Genomic DNA, 26,171 nt, shown 5'->3' with positions numbered 1-26,171 from the left:
CTTGCTACCCTCTCTGAGAGGTCACAACATTTAGTCAGTCTACCGAGAAAGGATTGAACACACAAAGAAACTGAACTGCTACAAGCATACACCTGCTAAAATTGTTTTAGACAACACCAACTTGGAGAGAGAAAGACTATTGAGCAGGTAATAATGGATATATTTTAACTTCAGGCAAAATGAGTTATCAGTTTATTGCTAAGAAACAAAAGGGAATTTTTGTTTCATAGTTTAGTTTTCTGAAGAACTGATTTAGAGGAACTTTATATGCACCACTAGACATTTTTATGTAATTATATTTGTGCATAATCACACAACAGTCCATAATAATGTGTGTCAATTCAAATAGTACTAGTACTGAAGAACAATCTCTTTATCATGAAAGTTAAACGTACAAATACAGAATTATGTACAAAAAATAAATGCAGTGAAAAAGAAAACAATGTAAAACTTTAGACCTAAAAGTCCAACCAGTCCTAGCTTTTTCTCAGCCAATCACTCAGAGAGAATGCTGCCTGCTTCTGGTTTACAATGTCACTGAAAGTGAGGGTAGGCATTTGCACGACACTGTTATAGCTTGTGTCAAGATATTTACATGCCATATTCACTAAAGGTTCATGTGTCCCTTCATGTCTCAACCACCATTCCAGAGGCCATGCATCCACACATCATGGGTTCTGCTAGATAAAGATTCAAAGCAGAGCAGACCAACGCATGTTCATTTTCACCATCTAAGACAGATAGCACCAGAAGAAGGCCGATTTTCTTTTTTCGTGGTTCGACTTCTGTAGTTTCTGCATTGGAGTATAACTCTAAAGACTTCTGAAACTGTGTTCCACACCTTCATTTCACAGATTTTGGATGGCACTTATTCTTAAATCTTGGGTCAAGTGGGATAGCTATTTTTAGAAATCTCACATTGGTGCCTTCTTTGCATTTTGTCAAAACTGTAGTGAAAGTATTCTTAAAACATACTATGTGGTGGGTCATCATTCATGTCTGATATAACATGAAATACATGGCAGAATACAGGTGAAATAGAATATGAGATATACAATGATCTCCACCAAGGAGTTCAAACACAAATGTAATTTAACTATTTTCTTTTAACAAGAATCATCAGCAAGGAAGCATGTCCTCTGAAATGGTGGCCAAACATGAAGGGAAACATATCTGGCACGTAAAGACCTTGCAATGCTGGTTACAAAAGTGACAAACAAAAGCCTGTTCTCACATTCAGATGAAACTGTAAACAGGAAATATTATCATCTGTAAATGTAAATAAACTTGTTTGTCAAAATGATTTATTGAATATGAAGGACTGAGTGAACATGTAGGCTCTAAAGTTTCACACTGTTTTATTTATGAGTGTAGGGTTGTATCAAGAACTCTACATTTCTAAGTTACACTTCATTATGAGATTGCACTACAACAGAATTTCTCAAACTGTGGTCTGCAGCCCGGTACCGGTCCATGGAAAAAAAAATACCGGGCCTCAGAAAATTTTTTGCAAGAGAACTCGCCTCGCTGCCCCCAAGCCCCAAGATGCAAGCCGTACTGATGCTACCTCCAGGGACCACGGAGATAGCGCGGGCTTCCTGCGGGGTCGGGGGCAGTTCTGCAGCTGCTCACCAGGTCCCAGAAGTGTGCGGGCTGCTCTCCCTCCTGCCCCAACAGCCGGTGTGGTACCTAAAACACAGGTCCATCACGCACTGGGGACTTTGTTCCCCTGCTGCCTTCCTGGGTGTGGGGGAGTGGGTGAGGATCTGGGACTGTGTCAGCTCTGGCTGCTCGGGTGGCGCGTGCTGCCGTAGGGAGTGGAGGAACAATGCATGCGCACTGCCCGACCGGTTGGGGCTGGCGTAGTCCAGGACTGGGACTCCCCCTGCCCCCCACACAGGAAGGCATCAGGCGTGCAATGGACCAGCATGTCAGGTACTGCACCACTGTCTGGGGGACAGGGGAGCAGCCCGTGCACTTCTGGGGATCCTGTAGCTGCCAAGGCCCAAGGAATAGGTCCCTCCCCCCTCCCCCCCCCAGGCCCAACAAGTACCCTGCCCCAGCATGCACAAGCACCCTCTGCCTTGCCCCAGCACTCATTGGCACCCTTCCCCAAAACTCTGTCCCAGCACCCACAAGCACAGTTGAGGCCACATTAGTGAGGTTTGAGGGGTTTAGAGGGGTTGTGTTTTTGTATCTCACTTGTGTGGCTCCAACTGACTTTTCTGCGGGCTAAAGTTGGCACTGGAGGCTTTGGGAGGACCAGAAACAATTTATTCGCATAGTCATCATTTGCTTAATGAATATGCAAATAAATGTTACCAGTCCTCCCAAAGCTTGTGAATGGATTTAATGGTCCCCGGTGACAAAGTTTGGGAATCCTTGCACTACAATATTGGTATGAGGTGGTCTGAAAAATGCTATTTTGTATTCCTTTTTTACAGTATAAATAATAAAACGAGTACCTTATACTTTGTATTTTGTTATTACTGAAATCAATATCTTTCAAAACACAGAAAATCTTCACAATATTTAATAAATTTCAATTAGTATTCTATTTTTAGCAGTGCAATTATTTTTTTTAAATGACAATTTTTTTGACTTGTGTGAGTTACCTATGATTAATTGCTACATGCTGGCAACAACATAGTGTAGGACATCTTAGAAAGCATTTATGAGTACCTACCTGCCAAGTAGTTTTCAAATTTGACTTATCCAGCCCATTCCCTGAAACTCCTAAGGAATTTATGCAAGAGGCCGTGAGTGTCTGAATCTGATTCCCATATTGGTCTGTAACCATCACATCTATTAAAAAGAAAAGTTCTTATTTTTCAAAAAATAAATAAATCTATAGCTGCACGTCTTCTTTAATAAGACAAAGCATGAATGTACATTATAGGTATAAAATCTATATAAAAGTGGAAAATAGTGGAAAAAATATTAATTTACAATGGCTATACCTGACAAGACTTCTCCTCCCCCCCAAACCTTTAGCAGTAAATCATCTCTTAACTTGACACAGAATAAAAACAAAAGTCTTCTTAATATTGAAATTCTTTTGAGAATACATTAAAGCACCGCCATCAACTGTCTTTTGCCTATTTTTCTTGCTTCAAATTAAACAGTTTTATTTCAAGATATATTTTTATACTGCCACAAAATACTCCTAATATTTTTAATTTCTAGAAGCTAGTTAAGTATTATCTTATACTTTTCAGACCATGTTGTGGTCCTTTACACATGCAGTTAAACTACTTGCACACCTCTCAATCCGCTGAAAAATCACCACAATGTATTATTTCACTAAGTGCTACTAAAAAAAATGAACGCATGTGAAATTGACAAATCAAATTTTAGAACAGAGTGGGGGTGAGGGAGGAAGGTTAGTGTCTGTGAGGTAATGATATAGGGGTGATAATAGGGGAAGTTTCTGTGAGGTAATGAAATTAGGGGTGATAATTGGGGAAGCTATCTTTGTAATGGCTGAGATAATTAGAGTTTTTGTTTAAACCCATACATAAAGTGTTATATTTAAGCATGAATGACAATTCTGAAGCTTCTCATTGAAGCCTGGAGTTTAAAGTCTCTTGGTAGCAATATGCATGTTTTAAGGTCAATGAGGGAATGGTCAGTCTGGCTGAAATGGCAAGCAACAGCTTTCTCTCTGTGAGAGAGTCTTATGTCTGTTTTGTGTGCATTGATTCTTTGGCTTGTATCACTTTGGTATATATGGTTGTGCTGATTTTCTTCCACATATTGATCTGAGGAAGTGGGTCTGGCCTATGAAAGCTCATCACCTAATAAACCATCTTGTTAGTCTTTAAAGTGCTACATAGTTCTTTTGTTTCAGCTAAATCAGACTAACACAGCTGCATCTCTATCACTATAGTTTTTCCTTATCTTCTTTCTCTACACCAGTCAAGATTTTATAGATCTCAGTCATATTCCCCTTAGTAGTCTCTTTTTCAAGCTGAAAACCTCTTAGTCTTATTAATTTCTCCTCAGAAAGCCATTCCATATCCCTTACAAATTTTGTTACCATTTCCTCAACTGTATCCAATATATCTTTTTTGAGATATGGCGACCACATGTACATGCAGTATTCAAGATGTGGGCATACCATGAATTTATATAGAGGTTATACGATATCTATCTATCCCTTTCTTAATTATTTCCAACATTCTTTTTTTGACTATGGCTGCATATTGCATGGATCTTTTTGGAGAACGATTAATAATAATTCCAAGATCTCTTTCTTGTGTTCTAACAGCTAATTTAGACTTCATTTTATATCCACGGTATCTAACAAGCTAGCCACATGTGGTTCTTTGGCCACTTGAGTGTGGCTAGTCATCCTATAGTGGCTACTGCTTCTGAACCGATTGGTCACCACGGTTTTATACTTATAAGTTGGGTTATGTTTTCCAGTGTGCATGACTTCGCATTTATCACAATTAAATTACATCTGCAATTTTGTTGCTCCGTCACTCAGTTTTGATAGATCTTTTTGTAGCTCTTCATAGTCTGCCTGAGATTTACCTATCATTGTAATTTTGTGTCATCTACCAATTTTGCACCTTCCTGATTATCCTTTTTTCCATACCATTTATGAATATGTTGAATAGAACTGGTTCCAGAACAGACCCTTAGGGAACACCACTATTTACACATTTCTCCATTCTGAAAACTGCCCATTTATAACTACCTTTTGTTGCCTATCTTTTACCAATCCACAAGGAGGCTCTCTCTCTTATCCCAAGGTATCTTACTTTGCTTAAGAGATTTGGTGAAGATCCTTGTCAAAGATTTTCTGAAAATGTAAGTACATTATACCCATTGTATCCCCTTGTCCATGTTTGTTGACCCTCCTCAAATAATTCTAGTAGATTGGTGAGGCATGATTTCCCTTTACAAAAACCGCGTTGACTCTCCTCCCCTCCCCAAATTATGTTCATCTATGTGTCTGACAATACTGCTATTCACTCTAGTTTCAACTACTTTGCTCAGTACCAAAATCAGGTTTACCAGCCTGTAATTGCCATAATCATACCCAAAGCCCTTTTTACAAATTGGTGCCACATTAGCGATCCTCCAGTCATTTGCTAAAGAAGTGGATTTAAATGAAAGGTTAGCGACTACAGTTACTAGTTCTGCAATTTCACATTTGAGTTCCTTCAGAACTCTTGGGTAAATGCCATCTAGCCCTAGTGACTTATTACCAGGGCTCGACAAATAATGCAATCTACTCGCCCGTGGCGAGTAGACTGCAACCCGGAAGAGCCGGGTTCAGGCGATCTGCGCATGCGCAGAACGATCTGCGCATGTGCGGATTGCTGGACAGCACGGCTGGCAAGCGGGACTCGCTGCAGTTTGGCGAGTCCTGCTTATTACTGTTTATTAATTTGTTCCAGCACATCTCAATCTAGGATAGCTACTCAGATGTCAATATAGAGATGATCAGATTTCTGAAATAAGGCCTGAAATAATATCATATTAGGATTTTTTAAACAGCATAACAAATAGAATAGTTACTTACTTTTAGTAACTGTTCTTCGAAATGCATTGCTCATGTCCATTCCAATATGTGTGTGTGTGTGCACCATATGCATGATCATGTACCACTTTTCCCTAGTGGTACCAGTCAGTTTGGCTGTGGTGCCCCCCTGTGGTGATGCCCCATGCAATTGCATATATATCCCTGCTCCCAAAGGAAGGAGACTGAGTCGAGATTCCGCCCTTCCGCACACCTTCAAAAGTTAGGCTTGGGCTCCGGCAACTGTTTAAAGTAACCTTGCCCTTGGGTAGAAGAGAAATGATGAGACCACATCCCATTATTCAGGTGGCCCCTGTGGAATCCGAGTCCTGTTTAGGGGGCCCAGGATAAAACCAGGATGGCTGATGCAACCTAACATGGCAACGCTGAGGACCTGGGGTGTGAATACCTAAGGACTTCAGGGTAACCCTGGAGTCTGTGAGACTGTGCAGTTGGGAGTCTGTGTTTTCAGCAAACAGGCCTGTCCATTGAACAGCAGGTCTTGAATTATGCACTGTACCCCCTCTGGGAGACTGGACACATGCAGCCATGAGTTGTATCTCATTGCTAGGATCATGGCCATCGAGCACACTGCCGAGGCCACAGAATCCATAGCCACCTGCAGGACCATCTTAGGGATTGTGCGGTCCTCCTGCAGCAATGCTGAGACCCCTGCCAAGTGGGAGAGGGCATTCTAGGAGTTAAATGAATACAGACAGAGCAGCTCTTGCTGGTTCAAGACCCGCAGCTGAAGCCTCCTAATTAAACAGACCTTCCACCCAAACAGGTCCAGCATCTCGGAGACCTTATTTTTTGGGGCAGGACCAAGCTGTTGGTGCTGTAACTGCATCCACCACCAATGAGCCTGGCTGAGGGTGGGTATACAGATGCTCATACCCCTTTCTGTGACACAAAATACCACCTCTGTACCCCCTTGGCCATGGGTGCAATGGAGGCCGGGGTCTGCCAGAGTACTTCAGTGGTCATCTGGATTGACTAGATCAGAGACCACCCCAAAAGAACCTCGGGCGAAATAACATTCATGACAGGGTAGGACTCTTCGACTACCTCCTTCTGCTGGGAGGTTGAGGCTTTGGGTCATGTGCCTTGGCAGTGCCTGGTGGGCTCTAGAGTCCATAGAGGATGGTGACAGGGTGGTACCTGCCATGGCTTCATCAGGTGATGACAAGAAAGAGGCCAGAATGGAAACAGGGTCATCCTGGCCTGCCTGCTCTGACCACATCCCCTGCCAGCTGGGGTTTGGGAAGAGGGATCATCAGTTGGGCGACCACCAGAGCTTATGTCTCCTGCCTCCTTGGGTCTGCATGGGAGGTGGGGTTGGGGTCACCAATGAGGCAGAAGGCGGGACCCTTGTCAAAGGTACCACTGAGGCAGTCAGAGAGGGCAGTCTCTTGGGAGTGGTGCTGAGAGCTAGAACAGTGCTGCAAGCTCCTGGAAATGAGGGACTCTGTCTCCACAATATACTCCGATATGGACGCAAACGGGGTTGATGCAAATGGTGCCAGAGAGCAGTACCGAGGCAAGCGGGCATGGACATTAAAGGAAGGATGGTGCTGGAGGATGCCAGTGCCAGAACAGTTGGCAGAGCCATAGTCAGTGCCAGAGCCAGTGATGCTGTGCTCGGTGCAAAGCATGACTGCTGCATCAACACTACTGGCACCGTGAACACTGGTGCAGAAGGTGGTGTTGTCAGTGCCATCAAGACCATTGCCGTCCAGGAAAGGTGCTGCTTGAAACAATGCCCCAGAAGAACAAACAATAGGTGGAGGAATTGCCTTAAAACTAGCTTCTCTAAGTAACTTGAAGAAAACCACTAATCTACACAACAAAAACAGCCAAGGAATGTTATGCTAGGGACTACCTATCTGTGAAGAAAGAAGTTAGAAGCTCCAACGACCATCACTGGCGGAACGAAGGAACTGAAGTGGAGGTAGGGTCAGCAGGAGTATATATTGCAATGCCACAGAAGACCCGTTGGGTAACACCTGTGAAAAGCTTTCTGACGATCATGCACAGGGTGCATGCACATATATAAAGGAATGCACATGAACAATCACTTGAAGAATAAAAAAATCTTCTTGATGATCTGAGCTCTAGAGGGAGGAATGGGAATTTGGATTTACTTGTGGGTTTTGTCTTATAGAAGATATTTGTAGTACTAATTTTTTCAATATGAAATGTGATTAAAATCTTAGTAGGGAATAGTTTATTTAAAACTGTAGCTGCCTATTTTTATTGGACAACGTACACCAGAATTTCTGCCACATGCAGTTTGTACTGATAACGAGAGAATGCAATATTAGAGATAAGAAAAACTCCACAATAAAGCATAGGAGTCTTAGGTACTCACCGATTTCACTTTGTAGCTCTTCACCCATCTGTAATGTATTTGGTCCTTTTAATTTGCATTTAATGTGTTTTGGCTCATCAGGAAGTGGTCTAAATTGACATACAATTGACTTGTAGTTCTTCATGTAAACTTATTTCAAACATACTTAACAAAAATAACTAATAACAATTGGAGTTTCAAAATTATATCCTTGCATATACTGTGGGGCTAAGTGTTTACATTTGATTTAATAATTGATGAACTTTTGAATTTTCACTTAATTCGCAACCAATGTGAACACTGTACGTATAATAAAATGTAAGGGAGCCTGGTTAAAACTTATTTTTCTGCTAATCTGTCTATCAATATTTAGTACAAATGAGATTGTTAATTGTGTTTTGTAACCAGACTGAATTCTGTTTCTGCTCTTCAATCTGGAACAGTAATTGTAACCAGATTAGGACCTAATAAAGTGTAGAGATGTAAATTTTAAAATATTTTTCTAGTTATAAAATCCATTAAAATCTGGATTGTGATTATGTGTCTTGATATACATAGGCAAAGATATCAAAATTTCATCCATAAAGAAAGGCATGCAGACCAGATTTTCCTTCAGTGCATTTTGACTGAACCAATGATGTTGGACTGAGGTATTTCTTATAAATGTATAGTATGTATAATCGTAGCACAAATAGTTAGTGAGAGGATGTTTGTCTTCCATGGGCATTGTCTGACTATGAACAGCTGAAGGAATCAGCACTCAAGCTATGTTCTAAATGAGGCCATGTCAATGATCAGATTAAGCGTTGTCTACTCTGTTTAGGATTGATTATTCTTAGAGAGATAGGGTAGGTGAGTAGGGATATGAAGGACTAGTTGACTAAGGGTACGTCTAGACTACCGTGTTTTGTCGACGGAAGTTTTGTCGACAGATACTGTCGACAAAACTTCCGTCGACAATTTGCATCCAGACACATGGAGTTCTGTCGACAAAGCAAGCCGCTTTGTCGACAGAACTCCGTAGTCTGGACGCAACGTTACAGGTAATAACACCTTCTGTCGACAGAACTCTGTCGACAGAAGGTGTTTTGCCTCGTAAAATGAGGTATACCAGCGTCGACAAAACCGCGGAGTTCTGTCGACGTTATGTCGACAGAACTCCGCGGTAGTGTAGACGCTGGTATTGTTTTGTCGACAAAAGTCCACTTTTGTCGACAAAACTAGGTAGTCTAGACACACCCTAACCTATAAGCAAATGCTTTTCAGATAGTCGACTAGTCGCTTCTCCCACCCTTGCTGCCTCTATCAGGTAGAGGAAGCATGGGGGGGGAGGAAGGGAGAAGGGGGTACCTTCAAAGTGGCAGCACCACATGGAGCCTGGGGTCAGCTGCTCCATGCGGTGCGCCGCTTTTAATGTCTTGGGGAGCCCAGTGTCAGGTTCCTCATGGCATTTCAAAGCGGCAGTGCCACTTGAAGCCTGGAATCAACTGGGGACTCCCCAGCTGACCCTGGTAGCACCGCACAGAGCCATAGGTCAGCGGAGGAGTCCCCAGTTAACCCCGGCCTTCGGTGGTTTTGCCTTTGATGTGTAGCAACAGCTTTAGGGCTACTGCTATGCTTCAAAGGCGGACGCGCCCTATCGATTAATTGAATAGTCAATGCAAAAATGCACTGACTATTTGATCAGTAAATTACTCTATACTTAACATCCTTATAGGTGAGATAATATTTTTTAATCGAACCAACTTCTTCTGGTGAAAGTGATAAGCTTTCAAGCTACCCAGAACTCTTCCTCTGGTCTGGGAAAGGTACTTAGGGTTTCACAGCAAAACACAAGGCTGAGCAGAACATATAGTTTAGTATAAATCATTAGTATATATTCTAATTGGATCGTTCAAGGTAAAGGCTGTATTTAGCTGAGAAAGAGCTCTAGGTCATTCAAAAGTTTGTCTCCGTCACCAACAAAGGTTGGTCCAATAAAAGATACTACACTAGTCATCTTATCTCTCTAATATCCTGGGACTGAAACAGCTAAAAGAACACTGCATACATTCTTCTCGGGGTATTAAGCCTTGTTCCTAAGCTAGTCCTTGGGTCCATCTAGAGGAGACCGAGGGAGAAAAAAAGTAATATTAACGTTGTATGGGCATCAAATAAGTCTTTGGACTCCAAACAGCCAGCTCATTTGGCACAAGCATTTAATGCCTACTATGTGAAGAGTCTAGTTTGGTAATGTTCACACCCAAGTCTGACAAAAATATTTTTTTCAGATGCAAAGATAAACCTATTTTATAAATAAATGTGCTTGAATCAGTTTCCTAAATACAAGCAGTTAAAGTTTCTATCAAGAGGAAGACAGAAGAATCACCTTATCAGATTAAAAAAAAAAAAAATCAAATAAAGATGATCTCTCTGTTGTTCTGTTTTGTTTCAGCAACAATTATTTTGTTTTTTAAAAACCGCTCTCCTAAAGAAGAATGGAGGTGGATATCTAATGAAAATCAAAATATATTCCCTCTAAGTAAGTTTGTACAGTCTTGTTCCTTCAGTGTTGGTTACCATTTTGTCTTTTGTGGATTTTGAGAACATCTAATTCTGCGGTTCCCAACCTTTTCCCGATGGGGACTCATTTTGACAATTCAAGAAGATTTGGTGACCCAAGGCAATTCAAAAACGGGGGGAGGAGGGGAGGCAGAGCCACCGGGAGCAACTATTGGTGACCCTTTTGAAATGGCGACCCATTTTTGGGTCCTGAACCATAGGTTGGGAAACCTGGTCTAATTGATGCAAATCTACCTTGCAAATATTATTTTTAGTTAATATTTGTACACTGCTTTTAAGCCATGAAGTTGTATAGATGCTGAAAGTAGGTTACATATTTAATAATTATTGCTTCCAATTGTTTGATACCTGTAATAATTTGCTCTGCACTCATGCTAGTATCTCCCTCTTGTTATAATCAGTAACAAGAGGTCAATGCTTTTCAACAATCCTGTTACACAGGCAACTAAATCCTAGCAATATTTTTCATCCACATCCTCCCTTAAAATGGATTTATATTCACAGGTGAACATCAGGTTATGTACATACACATGCTTTTCTTCACATACTGTTCTTTCTCTGAAATTATCATTTTTGCCATTGGATAGCCTATTTCATCCTTTAGAAAGTATAATTTCTTTCACCACATAAATTTCATTTGTTTTCTTTTTATAGAAAAGACACTAATTTTTTATTTTTAAAACAGTATTACAACCCTTTACAATAAGCATTATCAATAAAAGTGTGTTTTAAAAGAACAGACCTGACTGTAAATGAACTCTCCAAAGATACATGCTCATCATGGAATGCAATTAGGCAATAACGCACATCTTTTACAGATGTTGGTACTTTGACATCTGGCAGTAGTCCCTGAATCAGATGTTCTTTGTTAATCCTGGGTGTCCAGTTAACCTAAAACCAAATTATTTATTAACTAACCACTAGCTAGTCAATGTTCATCCTTTATTTGTACATACACATTATGGTTTTCAAGACTGAACTGTATATGTAAAAATGTACACAGCAGTAGCCTTATGCATTAAACCCTTGAATTTTTCCAACACCAACCTAGGTTTCCTGAATACTGAAGTTTACTTTGAAGAGAACTGACATTCAGCCTTTCTGATTGCCTAAATGCCACATTAACAGAGTCCCAATGCTATGGAACGTTACCAAGACAAAAGGTGAATCAATTCAATGGAGCTCTGCCTTGGTATAAAGCCCTACATCTGTATATAGGAGGAAAAACCATACGGGAATGTAAGTGCTTCATGGAGTAATTAGGCTTGACATAAATCTGACTAGGCTACTCAATGTTGGGAGAGCCCCAGAAGCCAAGATTGTGGGTTTGAAACAGGTATTGCTGGGATTAACAGGTTATACTGCAGGGTGGCTATGAAGAGTTGAGGAAGTTTTGCATTGGAGGAGGCATATCTTTATTTAAAAAAGAGTTTGAAAATGTTAACCTACTTTTCATAATGCATATTACTACAAAAGATGTTTTGAACAAAAAAGGGGCCTGTTCTGCAATTTTTACTCAGGCAGGATTCATACTAAATTTCAATAGACTTGAGGACAAGAAAGCCATACATTAATTAATAAAATGGGTTACATAATACATTAATGGTAATCAAATATGATGCATATTATGCATGTCTTACTCAATTCAACAAGCTGGTCATTAAGGATATGTCTAGACTACATCCCTCTGGCACCAGAGGGATGTAAATTAGACATACTGAAATTGCTAATTAAGCGGGGATTTAAATATCCCACGCTTCATTAGCATAAAAATGGCCACCGCTTTTTGTCGCCATGGAGCTTTGGTGACAAAAAGCGGCAGTCTAGAAGCGGATCTGTCGCTCACTAAAGCCTTTGATGACAGATACTGTATACCTCGTTGTACAAGGCATAAGGGATCTGTCGTCAAAGGCTTTAGTGAGCAACAGAACCGCGTCTAGACTGCTGCTTTTCGTCGCCAAAGTTCCGTGGTGACAAAAAGCGGCGGCCATTTTTATGCTAATGAAGCGTGGGATATTTAAATCCCCGCGTCATTAGCAATTTCAGTATGCCTAATTTACATCCTCTGTTTACAGAGGGATGTAATCTAGATATACCCTAAGTGTATTTACCCCCTATGGACATTATTTTAACTTTTTTTAAAAATTTGGTATCAAACAATCTTATTAAATGAGAAAAGTAACATTTCCATGTTTTTACAGTGCTCCAGGTGAGGTTATGAATTCTACAATAAAACACCCAGGGTTGGCTTGTCAGTTGATTGAGGCTTGGGGTTGTGGGACTATAAAAGTGCAGTGTAGACATTCAGGACTGAGCTGGAGTCCAGGCTCTGGGATCATGCAGTAAGGGAGTTCCAGGCTCCAACCACGCCAAAATATCTACTCTTCAACTTTGCGGTCCAGTAATGTGTATCTGCTGACAAGGATCAGCCAAGGGAGTTTTAATGTTATGTCAGTATATCATGAGACTCTCAGTTGGAATGTTGCTCATGCACCTTATTTTTAAAAAAAGAGAGAATAAACCCCTTGTAAACAAGCCAGTACATTTTTGATTGTTTCTTCTGTGTTCCATCTACTTTGAATTCATCATAAAGATTCTTCTAAAATACCCACCTTAATTTTTTCTGCTAGAGCTGAAGTTATGATGATCTCTCGTTCTCCTTCATCATACATTTGAAAGATAAGATTGTGCATGACATCCCCTGCAATCCAGTTAATTTCATCCTGATGCTTGATTTGAATAGCCTTTTGTCCTTCCACACTAAAAATCTGTAGTCTTGCAACTTGACTACTGGGGAGCAATTTAATAGTCTTTTCCACTGGTGGCACATCTTTACAACTCTATGAATGGCAAAACACATTTAATGCAACATAAAGAAGACATGAAATAAATACTTGTACCAGACTAAGTACTATGTAAAGGACTAATCTGACCAGTTCAGATCCAAGGATCCCATATCCTTCCTACAACATCTAAAATCTAGGTGAAGCAACCATACAGGGATCTAGCTAGATCCTATTAGGAAACAGAGAAATACTTTGAGATGCATAATCCCTTACAGTATTCCACTGTGGGCTGCTCCTGAGATCAAAGAATTCTAGTCAGTAAAGTCCATTGGTCTGCACCTGTGCCCTTGCTCTCCCTGTGCTGTGAGTATAAGATGCAGTGTATATCTAGGCTTCTCCAATTCCTCTCCTTACTCTGAATCATAGAGGAGACAAAACAGCAGACAAAGAGGACAGTGATAGGGACATCACATCTCAAAAACCTGCAATTATAAAGGTAACTGCCCTTTCTTCATCAAGTACTGTGCCTCATGCGTATTCCATTGTGAATGACTGACAAACAGTATGGAAACAGAAGGAAGGTCAGAGGATCCAGGAGACAATGGTGCTTGTAGAACCACTGTCTCAAAGGATTCATCAGTGCAGGAGGCTTGGACCAATATGCATTGCTCAGAATGTGTGGCTCAAGCTCCACATGGGTGCCTTGCATATATCAAGCACAGGTACTTCTAGAAGTGATGCCACCAAGGCTGCTGCCTTGCTCCTGTATAGTGAGACAGTAGTTCAGTGGGGGAAAAAGGTGGGCCTCCTACTTAAAAATGTAGGATACAGCTGGAGATACACTTGTAGAAAAATGCTTGTCCTCAGGCTAGTCCCGCTATGGCACAAGACAGTCTAGATGACCTTCTGATCTGTTTTCTTCTCTGTAGGTAAAATACCAAAGCTCATCTAATGCTGAAAGAATGAAGTCTCTGTGCTGAAGATGTGGTATTTTGGAAAGAACAAAGGTAAGTGGATAGCCTGTTTATGTGAACTTCTGAAACTACCGTAAGCTTGAATTATAGATGTAATCATAGCGAGATCCTATATTTATGAAATACAGCGCAAAGAGTCCAGCTTACCTGACCAAGATGATGCAATAAAAAAAAGCAACCTTCATAGTTAGGTGATGCATGAGACAGCTAAATAGGGGGTTTGAAAGGTGGCTTGGCAGGTACTGAAATTACAGATTGAACCTCTCTGGTTTGGGGATCTCTGGTCCAGCAACATCCGTGGGCCAGGGAGCAGAGCTCCGCTGGGGGTAGGTAGCTTGGTGGCTGTGGCGGCAACACTGACCAGCGGCTGGGAGCGAGGAGCCCAGCCAGAGCAGCGAGCCCAGCAACTGGGATCCTGACAGCTGGGGCAGCAGCGTGTAGAGCCCAGCTGGGACAAAGAGTTTGGCCAGAGCAGTGGTGCTGTCCAGCGGCCGGGGGAGTGCAGAGCCTGACTGGAGCACTGAGTCTGGAGGCTGAGGCAGCAGTGCTATCCAGCAGCCAGACACATGCAGCCCAATCGGGGCAAGGAGCCCAATGGCAAGGGGCGTGTAGCCCAACAGGCAGGGTCAGAGTCTTTGGCCAGCAGCAGTGCTCATAGGTGAGGAGAAGAGCCCACCGCATCTGCTGACAGACCCCGGAGAGACCAGAGTCCATCAGTAGAGGGTCCAGAATTGATTTCCTGTGGTCCAGCCAACACCCTTGTTCGGGACCACTTGGGTTTAGAGGATGCCAGACCAGAGAGATCCAACCTGTACTAAAATTAAGGTTCTGTTGAACCTTACTACCAGTGGGAAAATTCTAATTAAGATCTTTACTCACCCAGTCACCTTCCAATCAAGTTCTTAAAGAAAAAGTAAAACTAAAGATCAAGAAGCTACTCACTGGAGCGTGACAAGTGCTGACAGCTATCATCAGATGAACCTGTACTGAGCTAAAGGAAGGACCTGCTGTTCATTGTTATTGCTCTCAATTACGAAAAAATTGTGCTAGGCATCCACTGAAGTGTTTCTCTAAGTTCGGTGGCATTTCCATGTACGCTGGTTTACGTTACAGTTCCTTAGTGTCCTGTCAAAAGTATATTATGATAGAAGAGGTGGGATAGAGAGTTTGGTAGTTGCAGAGGAAGTGTACTGGGCATTATATCTCCATTTCTGCATCCTCTGTAATTTGGATTGTGACGCTTAAATGGTCTGGTGATAGAAGGCTTGCAGGGTTGCTTATGATACTTTCTCTTCAGGATTGGTATATACATACATACCCAGGAAGCAAAGGATTACCCTGGAGCAGGGGTGAGCAAACTATGCCTCGTGGGCCGTATACAGCCTATTAAGACTTTTAATCCAGCCTTTAAGATTATTAGTTTGGCAGTACAACACGGCTAAGGCAGACTCCCTGCTTGATATGGCCCTGTGCCACTCCTGGAAGTGGCTGGCACATTTCTGCAGAGGGCTCCATGTGCTGTCCTCACCAGCAGGTGCTACTCCTGCAGCAACCCCTGGCCAAGTATGAAGCTATGAGGGCAGTGACTACAACTGAGGGCAGCATGCACAGCCACCTCTCCCTTGCCCCTCGAGCTGCTGCTGGATGTGCTTCCGATAGTGGCATAGAGCCAGGGCATAGGGTGAGCCTGCCTTAGCCCTGCTACATTGCCAAGCAGGAGGAACTCTGGAGTGAAACCAGAGAGTAGGACTTTAGAGGTGAAAGAAGGGACTCCGGGCTAGGACAGAGGCTTGGGGCATGGGAAGTTGCGAGGGCTTCCGTTGTGGGTGTGGAGTCTGGGGTGACGCTGGGGTATGCTGTGCAGAAGGGTGCTCTGAAATGTGACCAAGTGGTTCAGAGTCCTGGATGGGGCTCAAGGGTGGGTTAGGGGTTGAAGTGCAGGGTATGGATTACAATTATCTCATGTTGCCCCCCAGGAAGCAGTGACATCTCCCTCTGGCTCCTAGGCAGAAGTGTAACCACAAGACTCTGTGCACTACCTGCAGGTGCTGCCCTCTCCATTCTCATTGGCCACAGTTCCTGGCCAACAGGAGTTGCTGAGTTGATGCTTGGTACAAAGACAGCAGGCAGAGCTTCCATGGCTGCCCTATAGGTAGGAGCCAGAGCAGTTGTCAGCAGCTTCCCAGGAACCACATGGAGCCTGTCTGTGCAATCAACCAGACTTTTAATGGCCTGGTCAGCGATGCTGATCGGAGCCACCAGGGTTCTTTCTGAAAGGGTGTTCCAGTCAAAAACTGGTTGCCTAGCAATCCTTCTTACCAAACTGAAAAAAGCAATTTTATTTGGAAAATAAAGATTGGATTTTATCTCTTTAAAGGGAAGAAGGCGTTTATAGGTTAACTAATCTCTGATTTTAAGATAAAACCAACTAAAATTCCTCATGTTTTAACCTCAATTATTGGGTTAAAAGGGATAATGGCTGGCGACAGAAGCAAGCTTCTTTGAACTACAAGCTGTGCTGGCTGAGAGGGGTTATTAAACAACAAGAATTAGAAAAAAAATATTTCCATTATTAACATATTATAAGAAATATAAAGAAAACAAAGCACAGAAAAACATCAAGATGATAGAAACAGACGATTAAAAAAAACAAAATATTTTATCTAACACAAAAACAGAGTAAACTGCAAACTCCTTCACTGATGTCTTCTCTTTGCACCTGTTAATGACTGCAATTTTTTTCAAATCTCGAAGTTCTACATTTTATAAGTACAATTTTTGTTTATGTTGTGCTTTTTAGATTAGTTTTCCAAAGCACTATAAACTAGTCACTATATACTATGCCAAGGAAAACAAGGAAAATATTTTTAGCTAAAGCAATTTCTGCAATTCCTTCTCTTGACTACTTTAAAAAAATACTCATTTCTGAAAGTATTCATGTATAAGTACAACACATGTCCTGTTCCTTGCTCAAGAATAGAAATATGATGTTTGATCACACTAAAAGGCAATGAAACTCAACTTGGGAAGAACATATCAGGCTGGACACCCCAAATCAATAGGTAGGAAATACACCTGGAAGATGGGGGGGATATTCTCTGCCTTCCCCAAGCTGGAAAGGTGTGGGGAACAGAGGAACAGATTGGCTCTTACATGCCCCATCACTCTAATTTAAAGCACACCTGTGCTTTTGCAGTCCATTTTCAGGTGCTTCATGGCTGCCCCACCCTTCTTCCATTCCTGCATTTGCATTATATTGAGTTGCATGTAAAAAATATTGTGGCTATAACCAATTGCTTATTTGGGAGATTATGAAGGAATTTTCTCTCTCAATGTGCCAAACTGGCAGATATCTGGTGAGATTTTCACAATCACAGAAGCATTTTGTAGACAAAAGTTAGGCAAAAGAAATAGAGATGGAAAACCGAATGTTATGAAATAGTACTGGATATTTAGTTCATCACAACCTGTGGCTGGCACCTAGAGTAGATAAAGGCTAGAAAAGCTGGCTCCCCAAGGTAAATGAGACCTGGGATTTCACTGATGTACCTTATGCCTTTAAGAAAAAAGGGAGACCTAAAACTGTCTAAGACAGAGGTTCCCCCTTAGTAGTCTCTAACCTCTTTGCATGGAGTGGAAGTAGAAAGAATGAGCCCTAGAGAAGGTCTAACGTGACTTACTGATTATAGGATAGAAGTTCTTTAACTCTGTACTGGTCTCATTTAACTCATTTGGGGTGTGACTGAATAGGCATATAGCAACACCACTCCATTGTGAAGTTCATAAAACTGCTGTCTGCCATTTAAATTCATCCTTAACTCTTTCATTTCCATGCACCCCCCTGATCAATACTTACTGGTATTTCAATCCTTGCTTTGAGCATCTGGTCTTTCTTTATATTCTGTACATGCACAACAGGTCCAGTTAAAATATTTGTTCCAGCATTACTGCAATCCACGGCATATACAGGAAGGTTCGGAGCACCTACAAACTATTTAAAATGCAAAATTATATGTAAATATAGTAGCATATAAATAAGATAAAGTATTACTTATGCTACACCAAAAGTAAGAATGCATAAGGTTAGAGATTTTCTGGATTTCTTAGAATCCAGAAGAAACAGGAGAGGCCTAGAAAGATAAGGATTACAACTGTGACTGAAATACACATATAATAATGCATATCTAATAATGCATATGAACATATTATGAACAAGCACTAGTCCTTCCTTAATTATAGCAAGAAGGTAGTTTAGTCTTAAACAATGGTTAACAACCCATCAACATTATCTTAATATAGGTGCAGTTTACATTCGAAAACTTTTACTAATATATCTACACTAGCAAACCATTCTGTCCACGCCCATCTTATACTGACAGTACAGTTTATATCAGTCTGTGGAGTGAAATAAAGTATACTGGCAAAAGACAATTTTATGCTAATTTAACTGCATTTACTCTTCGTGCTTTGCTATTATAGAAATGCCACAAGAAAACCAAACAAAATCCCACCAAACAAACATCCCCAAATCATTAACTGACAGCTAGTTTCTAGTGTACACCTGGCATTAGGATACATGAATAATATACTATTTGTTTTTATATAAATTAGCCTGCATTTTCATCCCTCATTTTAAAAATATTTTGCCTTAAACTATTTTTTTCAGTGATTCATGTGTCTCAAAAACTTAAACATTTTGATATATGCTCTAAAATGGAGTGAATTTACCCATCGTTCATAAAATACAAAAATAAATTTAAGTTTGTAATATGCATAAACAATACACACATGAAAATCAAAATGAAAATGTTCTTGTTTAACTTTTTTAAGTTGCCTACAGTGAGTTTATTTCTGAAAAAGATAAATACAGGAAATAGTTTAGAGTAGTTAAAAATACTAACTTCTGCAGTTATTTGCAGATAGAAACAACCAATAATAAAAATAACTCTCATATAATATATTGCAAATAATAGATTATTCTCTTATGTTAATGAGGCATTAGATAATTCCAGACCAAAAATAAATTTAAGCAGTTTCTCTCTCTCTAAAGCATAACCTGCAGTATCTTAATACTGTTAATAAAATATCCTCATCCCAATATCCCTAGGACCTAAATGGTCAACACCAATAGATCGGGATCTACTGGTAGATCCTGGAGCCTCTTACAGGTGACCCTGACTAGTTTGGCTGGGAGGCTGTCTTCAGCGCCTCTCCTCCCATTGCTATGCCGCTCCTGCCCTCTCTGTCTTCAAGCTACTCCCAGGAAACTCCTGCTTGCTATGCAGGGTGGAAGAAGGGGGTGCTGATGTCCGGATGTCCTTCTCCTCCTTTCCATGTCCACAGAGTGAACAGGGTGGGGCCTTGGAGAAAGGGTGGTGTAGGTGCAGGGCCACCGGTGTAGGTGCAAGGCCACAGGGCAAGGGTTTTTGGCTTTGAGGTAGATTCTGAATAGACTAAAATTCAAAAAGTGATCTTGTGCTTAAAAAGATTGGAGACCACTGCCCTGAAATATCAGTTTCTTGTAGCTCTGATACCTTAAGCCTGATCTATGCTATGAGATTAGTTGAAGTTAGCGGTGTTAGTTCGATTTTATAATTGAAGTATCCACACCAACCCCCTTCCACCAACTTAAAGGCTTTTAAAATAAACTACTATACTCCACCTTGATAAGAGGAGTAGTGCAAAATTTAAAATTTCCAGGGCCAAATTTGGGGGAGTAAACACAACAGTGTTCAAATCAACTCTTGGACTACAGAAGGTGTCCTACAGTGCCTCAATGTGACCACTTCATCCAGCACTTTCAACTCTGCTGCACTCCCAGGTGCATAGGAAAAGCCCCTAGAGCTTCTGAATTTCAATTTCTGTTTTTGGTCATTGTGGCAAGCCTTGCAGGAGAGTCGTCCTGTTCACTGGGGTATCCATTCCAGGCCCTGTGATTTGGGGAGCCCTGTAGTGCCTAGGGTGATCTGGGGGATTACCAGGGAGCCTGGCAAGCAGAAAGGGGTGAGGTTTGCTCCCACACTCACAAGCAGTGGTTGGAGCCATGGAAAGCAGTGCAACCACTCCACTGTGGTGTGGAAGTGGAGTGATGTGCCTGAAAACCAGGCTCAGCAGAGTGCACCTAGCTGGGGCCAGGTGAGTCTGCTTCCCATCACTGCAGTGAGTGCAAGGAGGAGGAAGGACAACCCTTGCTGCTGGCACTAGGTAGTCTCCTGGGTTGTATCGCTTGAGGGAGGCGCTTGGGAAAAAGATGGAGTGGGGGCAGAAAGAGGTAGGATAGGGTTGGGATAGGATGGAGTAGGGCAGAGCGAAAAGGCAATTCCTAAGGTGGAAAAAGGCAATTCCTAAGGTGGAGGGGGGCTTGTTCTGGGCCCTACATCAGCTTAAAGATGGCATTGCCCAAGAGTATACCTGACCATGAATACCAATGTTGCAAATAAGCAGCTGCATGGAGCATTCAAGGAGATACAGAATCCAATTTCCATGCGAAGAGAAGAATCTGTGCAGGCAGAACTTTGACGCAGCAGAAGAAAAGGGGATATGCCAGTATCACACAGGATATGGTGGAAAAAGGATACACTAGGGACATCCAGAACTATCATGTGAAAATAAAGGAAGTCAGGCAAGCATAGCATAAAGCAAAGAGTCACTCTAGGTCAGAACTACAGACACGCCGCTTCTATGAATGGCGGCACTGGATTTGGGGTGGGTGGGGAGCACTACCCTAGAACTGTCAGCGGCAGTTCTCTTCAGGCAGTTTTAGACAACAACAGGAGGACAATGTAGATGAGAAAGAGGAGGAGGAGGAGAATGCTCAGCAGATAAGCAGAGGATCCATGCTCACTGACAGTCAGGACCTTTACCTAACACTGGAGCCAATCCCCTGCCAGGGCCTACTGCTGCCAAACCCTAATGGTGGGGAGAGCACCTCTGGTAAGTGCACATTTGTAATCATGCTAGACTGGTTAAGTATAATTAGGTTTAATCTTTGATCTTCTTTGAGCAAGTGGAAAACAGTGGGGCCAGTATACCTACACAGTAGGAGCTCCCAGGACCAGTTTGTAAACATGCCTGGAGATGGAGTGAGGACCTTCCCTCCACATCTCTTAGCATCACTCCAGCACAAAGAAGAGCAGCATAACATCCAGGATAAGGTCATGCAGCATTCAGTTCCTATTATTCTGTGTGATTCAGAGAAGACTGATATCGCGCATGGTGATCTGGGTGAAATGGGGGCAGTTTTGTAATTGATAGCAACCTGTTTGCGCATCCCAAACAAATGATGACCCAGGGTGTGCTGTTCTGTTTTCGATGGCTTGAAGGGATCACCCCGTGCTATGCAGGCCGGTGGAGGAGCGGTGGCATCTGAGCTCCTCTGCCTCAAATCCACTGCTGTATGGGACAGCGGGCAAACTATGGAAGTAAGTGGTTAGTTGACTAAAGGATAAGCAGAAGCTTATCAGTTAACACTATTGACTAGTCGCATTCCCTCTTCCTTTATGCTACAGGCATAAAGGGAAACAAGAAGACCTTTTATAAATACATTAAAAGCAAGAGGAAGACCAAGGACAGGGTAGGCCCACTGCTTAGTGAGGAGGGAAAAGCAGTAACAGGAAACTTGGAAATGGCGGAGATGCTCAATGACTTCTTTGTTTCGGTCTTCACCGAGAAGTCTGGAGGTGTGCCTAACGTAGTGAATACAAGCAGAGAGAGGGTAAGTTTAGAAGATAGGATACACAAAGAACAAGTTAAAAATCACCTAGGAAAGTTAGATGTCAGCAAGTCACCAGGTCCTGATGAAATGCATCCCAGGATACTCAAGGAGCTGATAGAGGAGGTATCTGAGCCTTTAGCTATGATCTTTGAAAAATCATGGCAGACGGGAGATTCCAGAAGACTGGAAAAGGGCAAATACTGTGCCCATCTATAAAAAGGGGAATAAGAACAACCCAGGAAACTACAGACCGGTCAGTTTAATGTCTGTCCCAGGGAAGATAATGGAGCAGGTAATTAAGGAAATCATATGCAAACACTTGGAAGGTAATAAAGTGATAGGGAATAGCCAGCATGGGTTTGTGAAGAACAAGTCATGCCAAACTAATCTGATAGCTTTCTTTGATAAGATAACGAGCCTTGTGGATAAGGGAGAAGCGGTGGATGTCATATACCTAGACTTTAGTAATGCATTTGATACGGTATCGCATGATATTCTTATTGATAAATTAGGCAAATATAACTTAGATAGGGCCACGATAAGGTGGGTGCATAATTGGCTGGATAACCGTAGTCAGAGAGTTGTTGTTAACGGTTCTAAATCCTGCTGGAAAGGGATAACAAGTGGAGTTCCTCAAGGGTCTGTTTTGGGACCCGTACTGTTCAATATCTTCATCAATGATGTAGATATTGGGATAGAGAGTACGCTTATTAAGTTTGCAGATGATACCAAACTGGGTGGGGTTGCAACTTCTTTGGAGGATAGGGACATAATTCAAAATGACCTTAGCAAGTTAGAGAAATGGTCAGAGGTAAACAGGATGAGGTTTAATAAAGAGAAATGCAAAGTGCTCCACTTAGGAAGGAACAATCAGTTCCATACATACAAGATGGGAAGCGACTGTCTAGGAAGGAGCATGGCGGAAAGGGATCTAGGGGTCATAGTGGACCACAAGTTGAATATGAGTCAACAGTGTGATGCTGTTGCAAAAAAAGCAAATATGATTCTAGGTTGTATCAACAGGTGTGTTGTAAGCAAAACTCGTGAAGTCATTCTGCCGCTCTACTCTGCACTAGTTAGGCCTCAGCTGGAGTACTGTGTCCAGTTCTGGGCACCACATTTCAAGAAAGATGTGGAGAAATTGGAAAGGGTACAGAGAAGAGCGACAAGAATGATTAAAGGTTTAGAGAACATGACCTATGAAGCCAGGCTTCATGAACTGGGCTTGTTTAGTTTGGAAAAAAGAAGATTAAGGGGGGACATGATAGAGGTTTTCAAATATCTAAAAGGGTGTCACAAGGAGGAAGGCGAAAATTTGTTCCTCTTGGTTTCTGAGGACAGGACAAGGAGTAATGGGCTTAAAGTGCAGCAGGGGAGGTTTAGATTGGACATTAGGAAAAAATTCCTAACTGTCAGGGTGGTCAAATATTGGAATAAATTGCCAAGGGAGGTGGTGGAATCTCCCTCTCTGGAGATATTTAAGAACAGGTTAGATAGACATCTGTCAGGGATGGTGTAGACGGAGCTTGATCCTGCCTTGAGGGCGGGGGGCTGGACTCGATGACCTCTCGAGGTCCCTTCCAGTCCTATGATTCTATGATCCCCCCACTGCTGCTCTGCATTATAAAGGACAGGGAGGCTGGCACCCGATGTCGCTAGAGTAGTCCCATGTCCCATAAGTCTTTCATTTCTCAGCATAACCACCCTTTGCTCCTGCTGCTGCTCTTCATTATTAAGGAAATGGAAGCCAGCGTGGACAACTTCCCTGTCCTTTATAATGCAGAGCAACAGCAGGTGAAGAAGAGGGTTATGCCAAGGAATGAGACACCCGTGGGACCAGGAACTGTCCCAGCAACTGTGTGCCGGATTCCCTGTTCTTTATAATGCAGAGAGGCAGCAGGGGAGATTATGCTGGGATCCAACATGAGCCAGACTATGCTCTGGAACTACCTACCCTTATCGACTAATTGAGTAGTTGATGGAAAAAAAAAAATCTATTGACTACTCAATTAGGAATGTAACCACATTTTAACATCCCTAGGGCAAACCCCACCTGACAATGCTTTTCTGTGCCCTTCAAACACAAACTCACTGCCCCCATTTGGAAAGGCAAACACACAATGAGGGCTGTAGAGGCAAAATCCTCTCTCAGATGTTTCACAGCAGAAGCAAAAGAACTCTCCTAACAAGTTGCTTACCATGACTGCCTGCAAACTAAGTTCCGCTGCTCAGTGCTCTGCCATATTTTAGCCTTTGCTGGCACACACTCAATTTAAAAAAAACTGTCCTCGTACCTAACAAGTGTGCTTTGTGCTATTCACCGTAAAAGAGTTAACTTTCTGTATTTTCTATAAAGTCTACACTTATTTTTTTCCTAATGCAGCAGGCGGCCTGTTAGTGGCATTTGCCCCATCCGTTAGGCTTTCACAGATTAGAAGGCAAAATAACTCATAAATGCTACAAAATGTTTAACAAGTTCATATAATCGGTCAGCACTGATAGGGCCCAATTCAATGTATAGAACTGCACACTGCTAGGAGTCATCCGCATCAAACAGGAGGAAAGACGAGCATTCACGGAGCATGAGCATAACACACAGGATGAGATGTTCAGGCTCATAGGGGAGCAAACAGACCTGATGAAGCACCTGGCAGAGGTGCAGGAAAACCAGCTAGAGCACAGAGCCCCCTTGCATCCATTGATAAAACACGTCCTCCTCCCTCAGAAGTCCTAAAATGCAGCGTGGGAGGAGGCAAAGGGGAGAGATAGGGAGTGACCTGGGAAGCCATTCACTCAATGCTGAGGATTGGCTCATGGAGCAGAAGGATGTTATTCCCACAGCTTTAGTAGTTACAAAGGACATTTGTAATAAGACATGCACCCTTGTGCCCCTCCCCCATGTTATTAGCCCCTTGTAATGCTCACAACTGCTTTTCTATAAAGTGTTTTCTGAGTTCACTGTGTTGCCTAAATAAAAATGCATTATTTCAGAACAGTATGATGTTTATTCACCTTCCCAACTAGGATAATGGTGGTAGTGGGAAGAGGGAGTTTACAGGGCAATGGTGGGCAGCTTGGTAATGAGCAATGCACAACTGCCACATTAATGTCTGGCCATTCATTAAAGTTGTTTTTTAAAGTATCTCTGATGTGCAGTGAACCTCAATGTGATCTTATTGCTCTGGTGTCTGGCTGCTCAAAATTGACTGCCAAGCGATATGCCTCCATCGTTCACTCTGCCAGAAACTTTCCCCGCTTACTTTCAAAGCTATTATGCAGCACAAAGCAAGCAGTAACAACAATGGGAATAAGGCTTTCACTGAGGTCTAACCTAATCAGGAAACTGCACCATTATTCTTTTTAATGGTCAAACACACATGGTACCACCATTCTACACTTGCTCAGCCTATAGTTAAGCTGCTCCTTCCTGCTGTCAACACTGCCAATATTTGACTTCATGATCAAGGGGTAGGCTGGGTCTCTAAGGATTTCACTATCTTTTAATGGTAATTTTCCCCATTGGAAAAGAAAGTGCCACCTTGCAACTTTCTGAAGAGATCTAAGTTCCTAAACATGTATGCATCATGCATATTTCCTAACTATCACACACTGATGTCAGTGAAACAGCTCTTGTGATCTGCTGGTGCTTGCTACACAATCGAGAAATAACCCTTTTTGGTTTCTGTACTTTTTGACAAGGTGGTCTGGTATGAAGAAAGAGATCTATCGCCGCACCACAGCTAAGGAACCCCATTGTGACAAACCCATCTTCTATATCCTGCACATTTCCCAGAGACACTATCCTTCCTAGCAGAAGGGTATTGATTGCCCTGACTACATGGATCACAGCAGCCCCCACTGTAGATTTACCCACTCTGAACTGATTCCTGACTGACCAGTTGAGAAACAAGTGTCAGAGCAGGTCTCATTTCAGAGTAGGAGAAAGCAATTAACAAGGTTTCATGAAAGTGGCTGTAGGCTTGTGAAGGTTTTGCAGCCATTGGTTATCATCCCATAGCTGCATAAATCTATGTGGTCCCACCAATATGTGGTTTCCTGGTCCAGAATCAGCACTGAACCATATCAACATACCCAACCACTGCCAACATATGATAACAATGGATTAATGTAGGGACTGTGTGGATAGCCTCTTCACATTCTTCCTTGAGCAGGCATCTTGTGGACAGGCTCTGGACAAACTACAGAATAACATGTGAGGTGTTTGCAAAGGTTGTCACAGCAGTGTGTAACC

The 26,171-nt window shown here is 42.2% G+C and overlaps 1 protein-coding gene across 1 annotated transcript in view; it reads right to left on the bottom strand.

The window, feature by feature from the left end:
* SMCHD1 (structural maintenance of chromosomes flexible hinge domain containing 1) overlaps positions 1-26,171 on the bottom strand; it is a 192,988-nt gene that overhangs the window by 85,001 nt on the left and 81,816 nt on the right. The window contains exons 24-28 of the mRNA XM_075920925.2: positions 18,062-18,196; positions 13,058-13,285; positions 11,188-11,336; positions 7,905-7,993; positions 2,687-2,805 (exon numbers count right to left, since the gene is read on the bottom strand). Of these exons, the coding sequence (XP_075777040.2) occupies positions 2,687-2,805; positions 7,905-7,993; positions 11,188-11,336; positions 13,058-13,285; positions 18,062-18,196 (720 nt within the window). The remainder of the gene's footprint in view (positions 1-2,686; positions 2,806-7,904; positions 7,994-11,187; positions 11,337-13,057; positions 13,286-18,061; positions 18,197-26,171) is intronic.

The sequence above is a fragment of the Pelodiscus sinensis genome, chromosome 2 (assembly GCF_052426305.1).
Source record: "Pelodiscus sinensis isolate ZL-2025 chromosome 2, ASM5242630v1, whole genome shotgun sequence".
Taxonomy (NCBI): Eukaryota; Metazoa; Chordata; order Testudines; family Trionychidae; genus Pelodiscus; species Pelodiscus sinensis.
The sequence above is the reverse complement of the archived record's forward strand: the minus strand, read 5'-3'. Positions and strand labels throughout refer to the sequence as shown.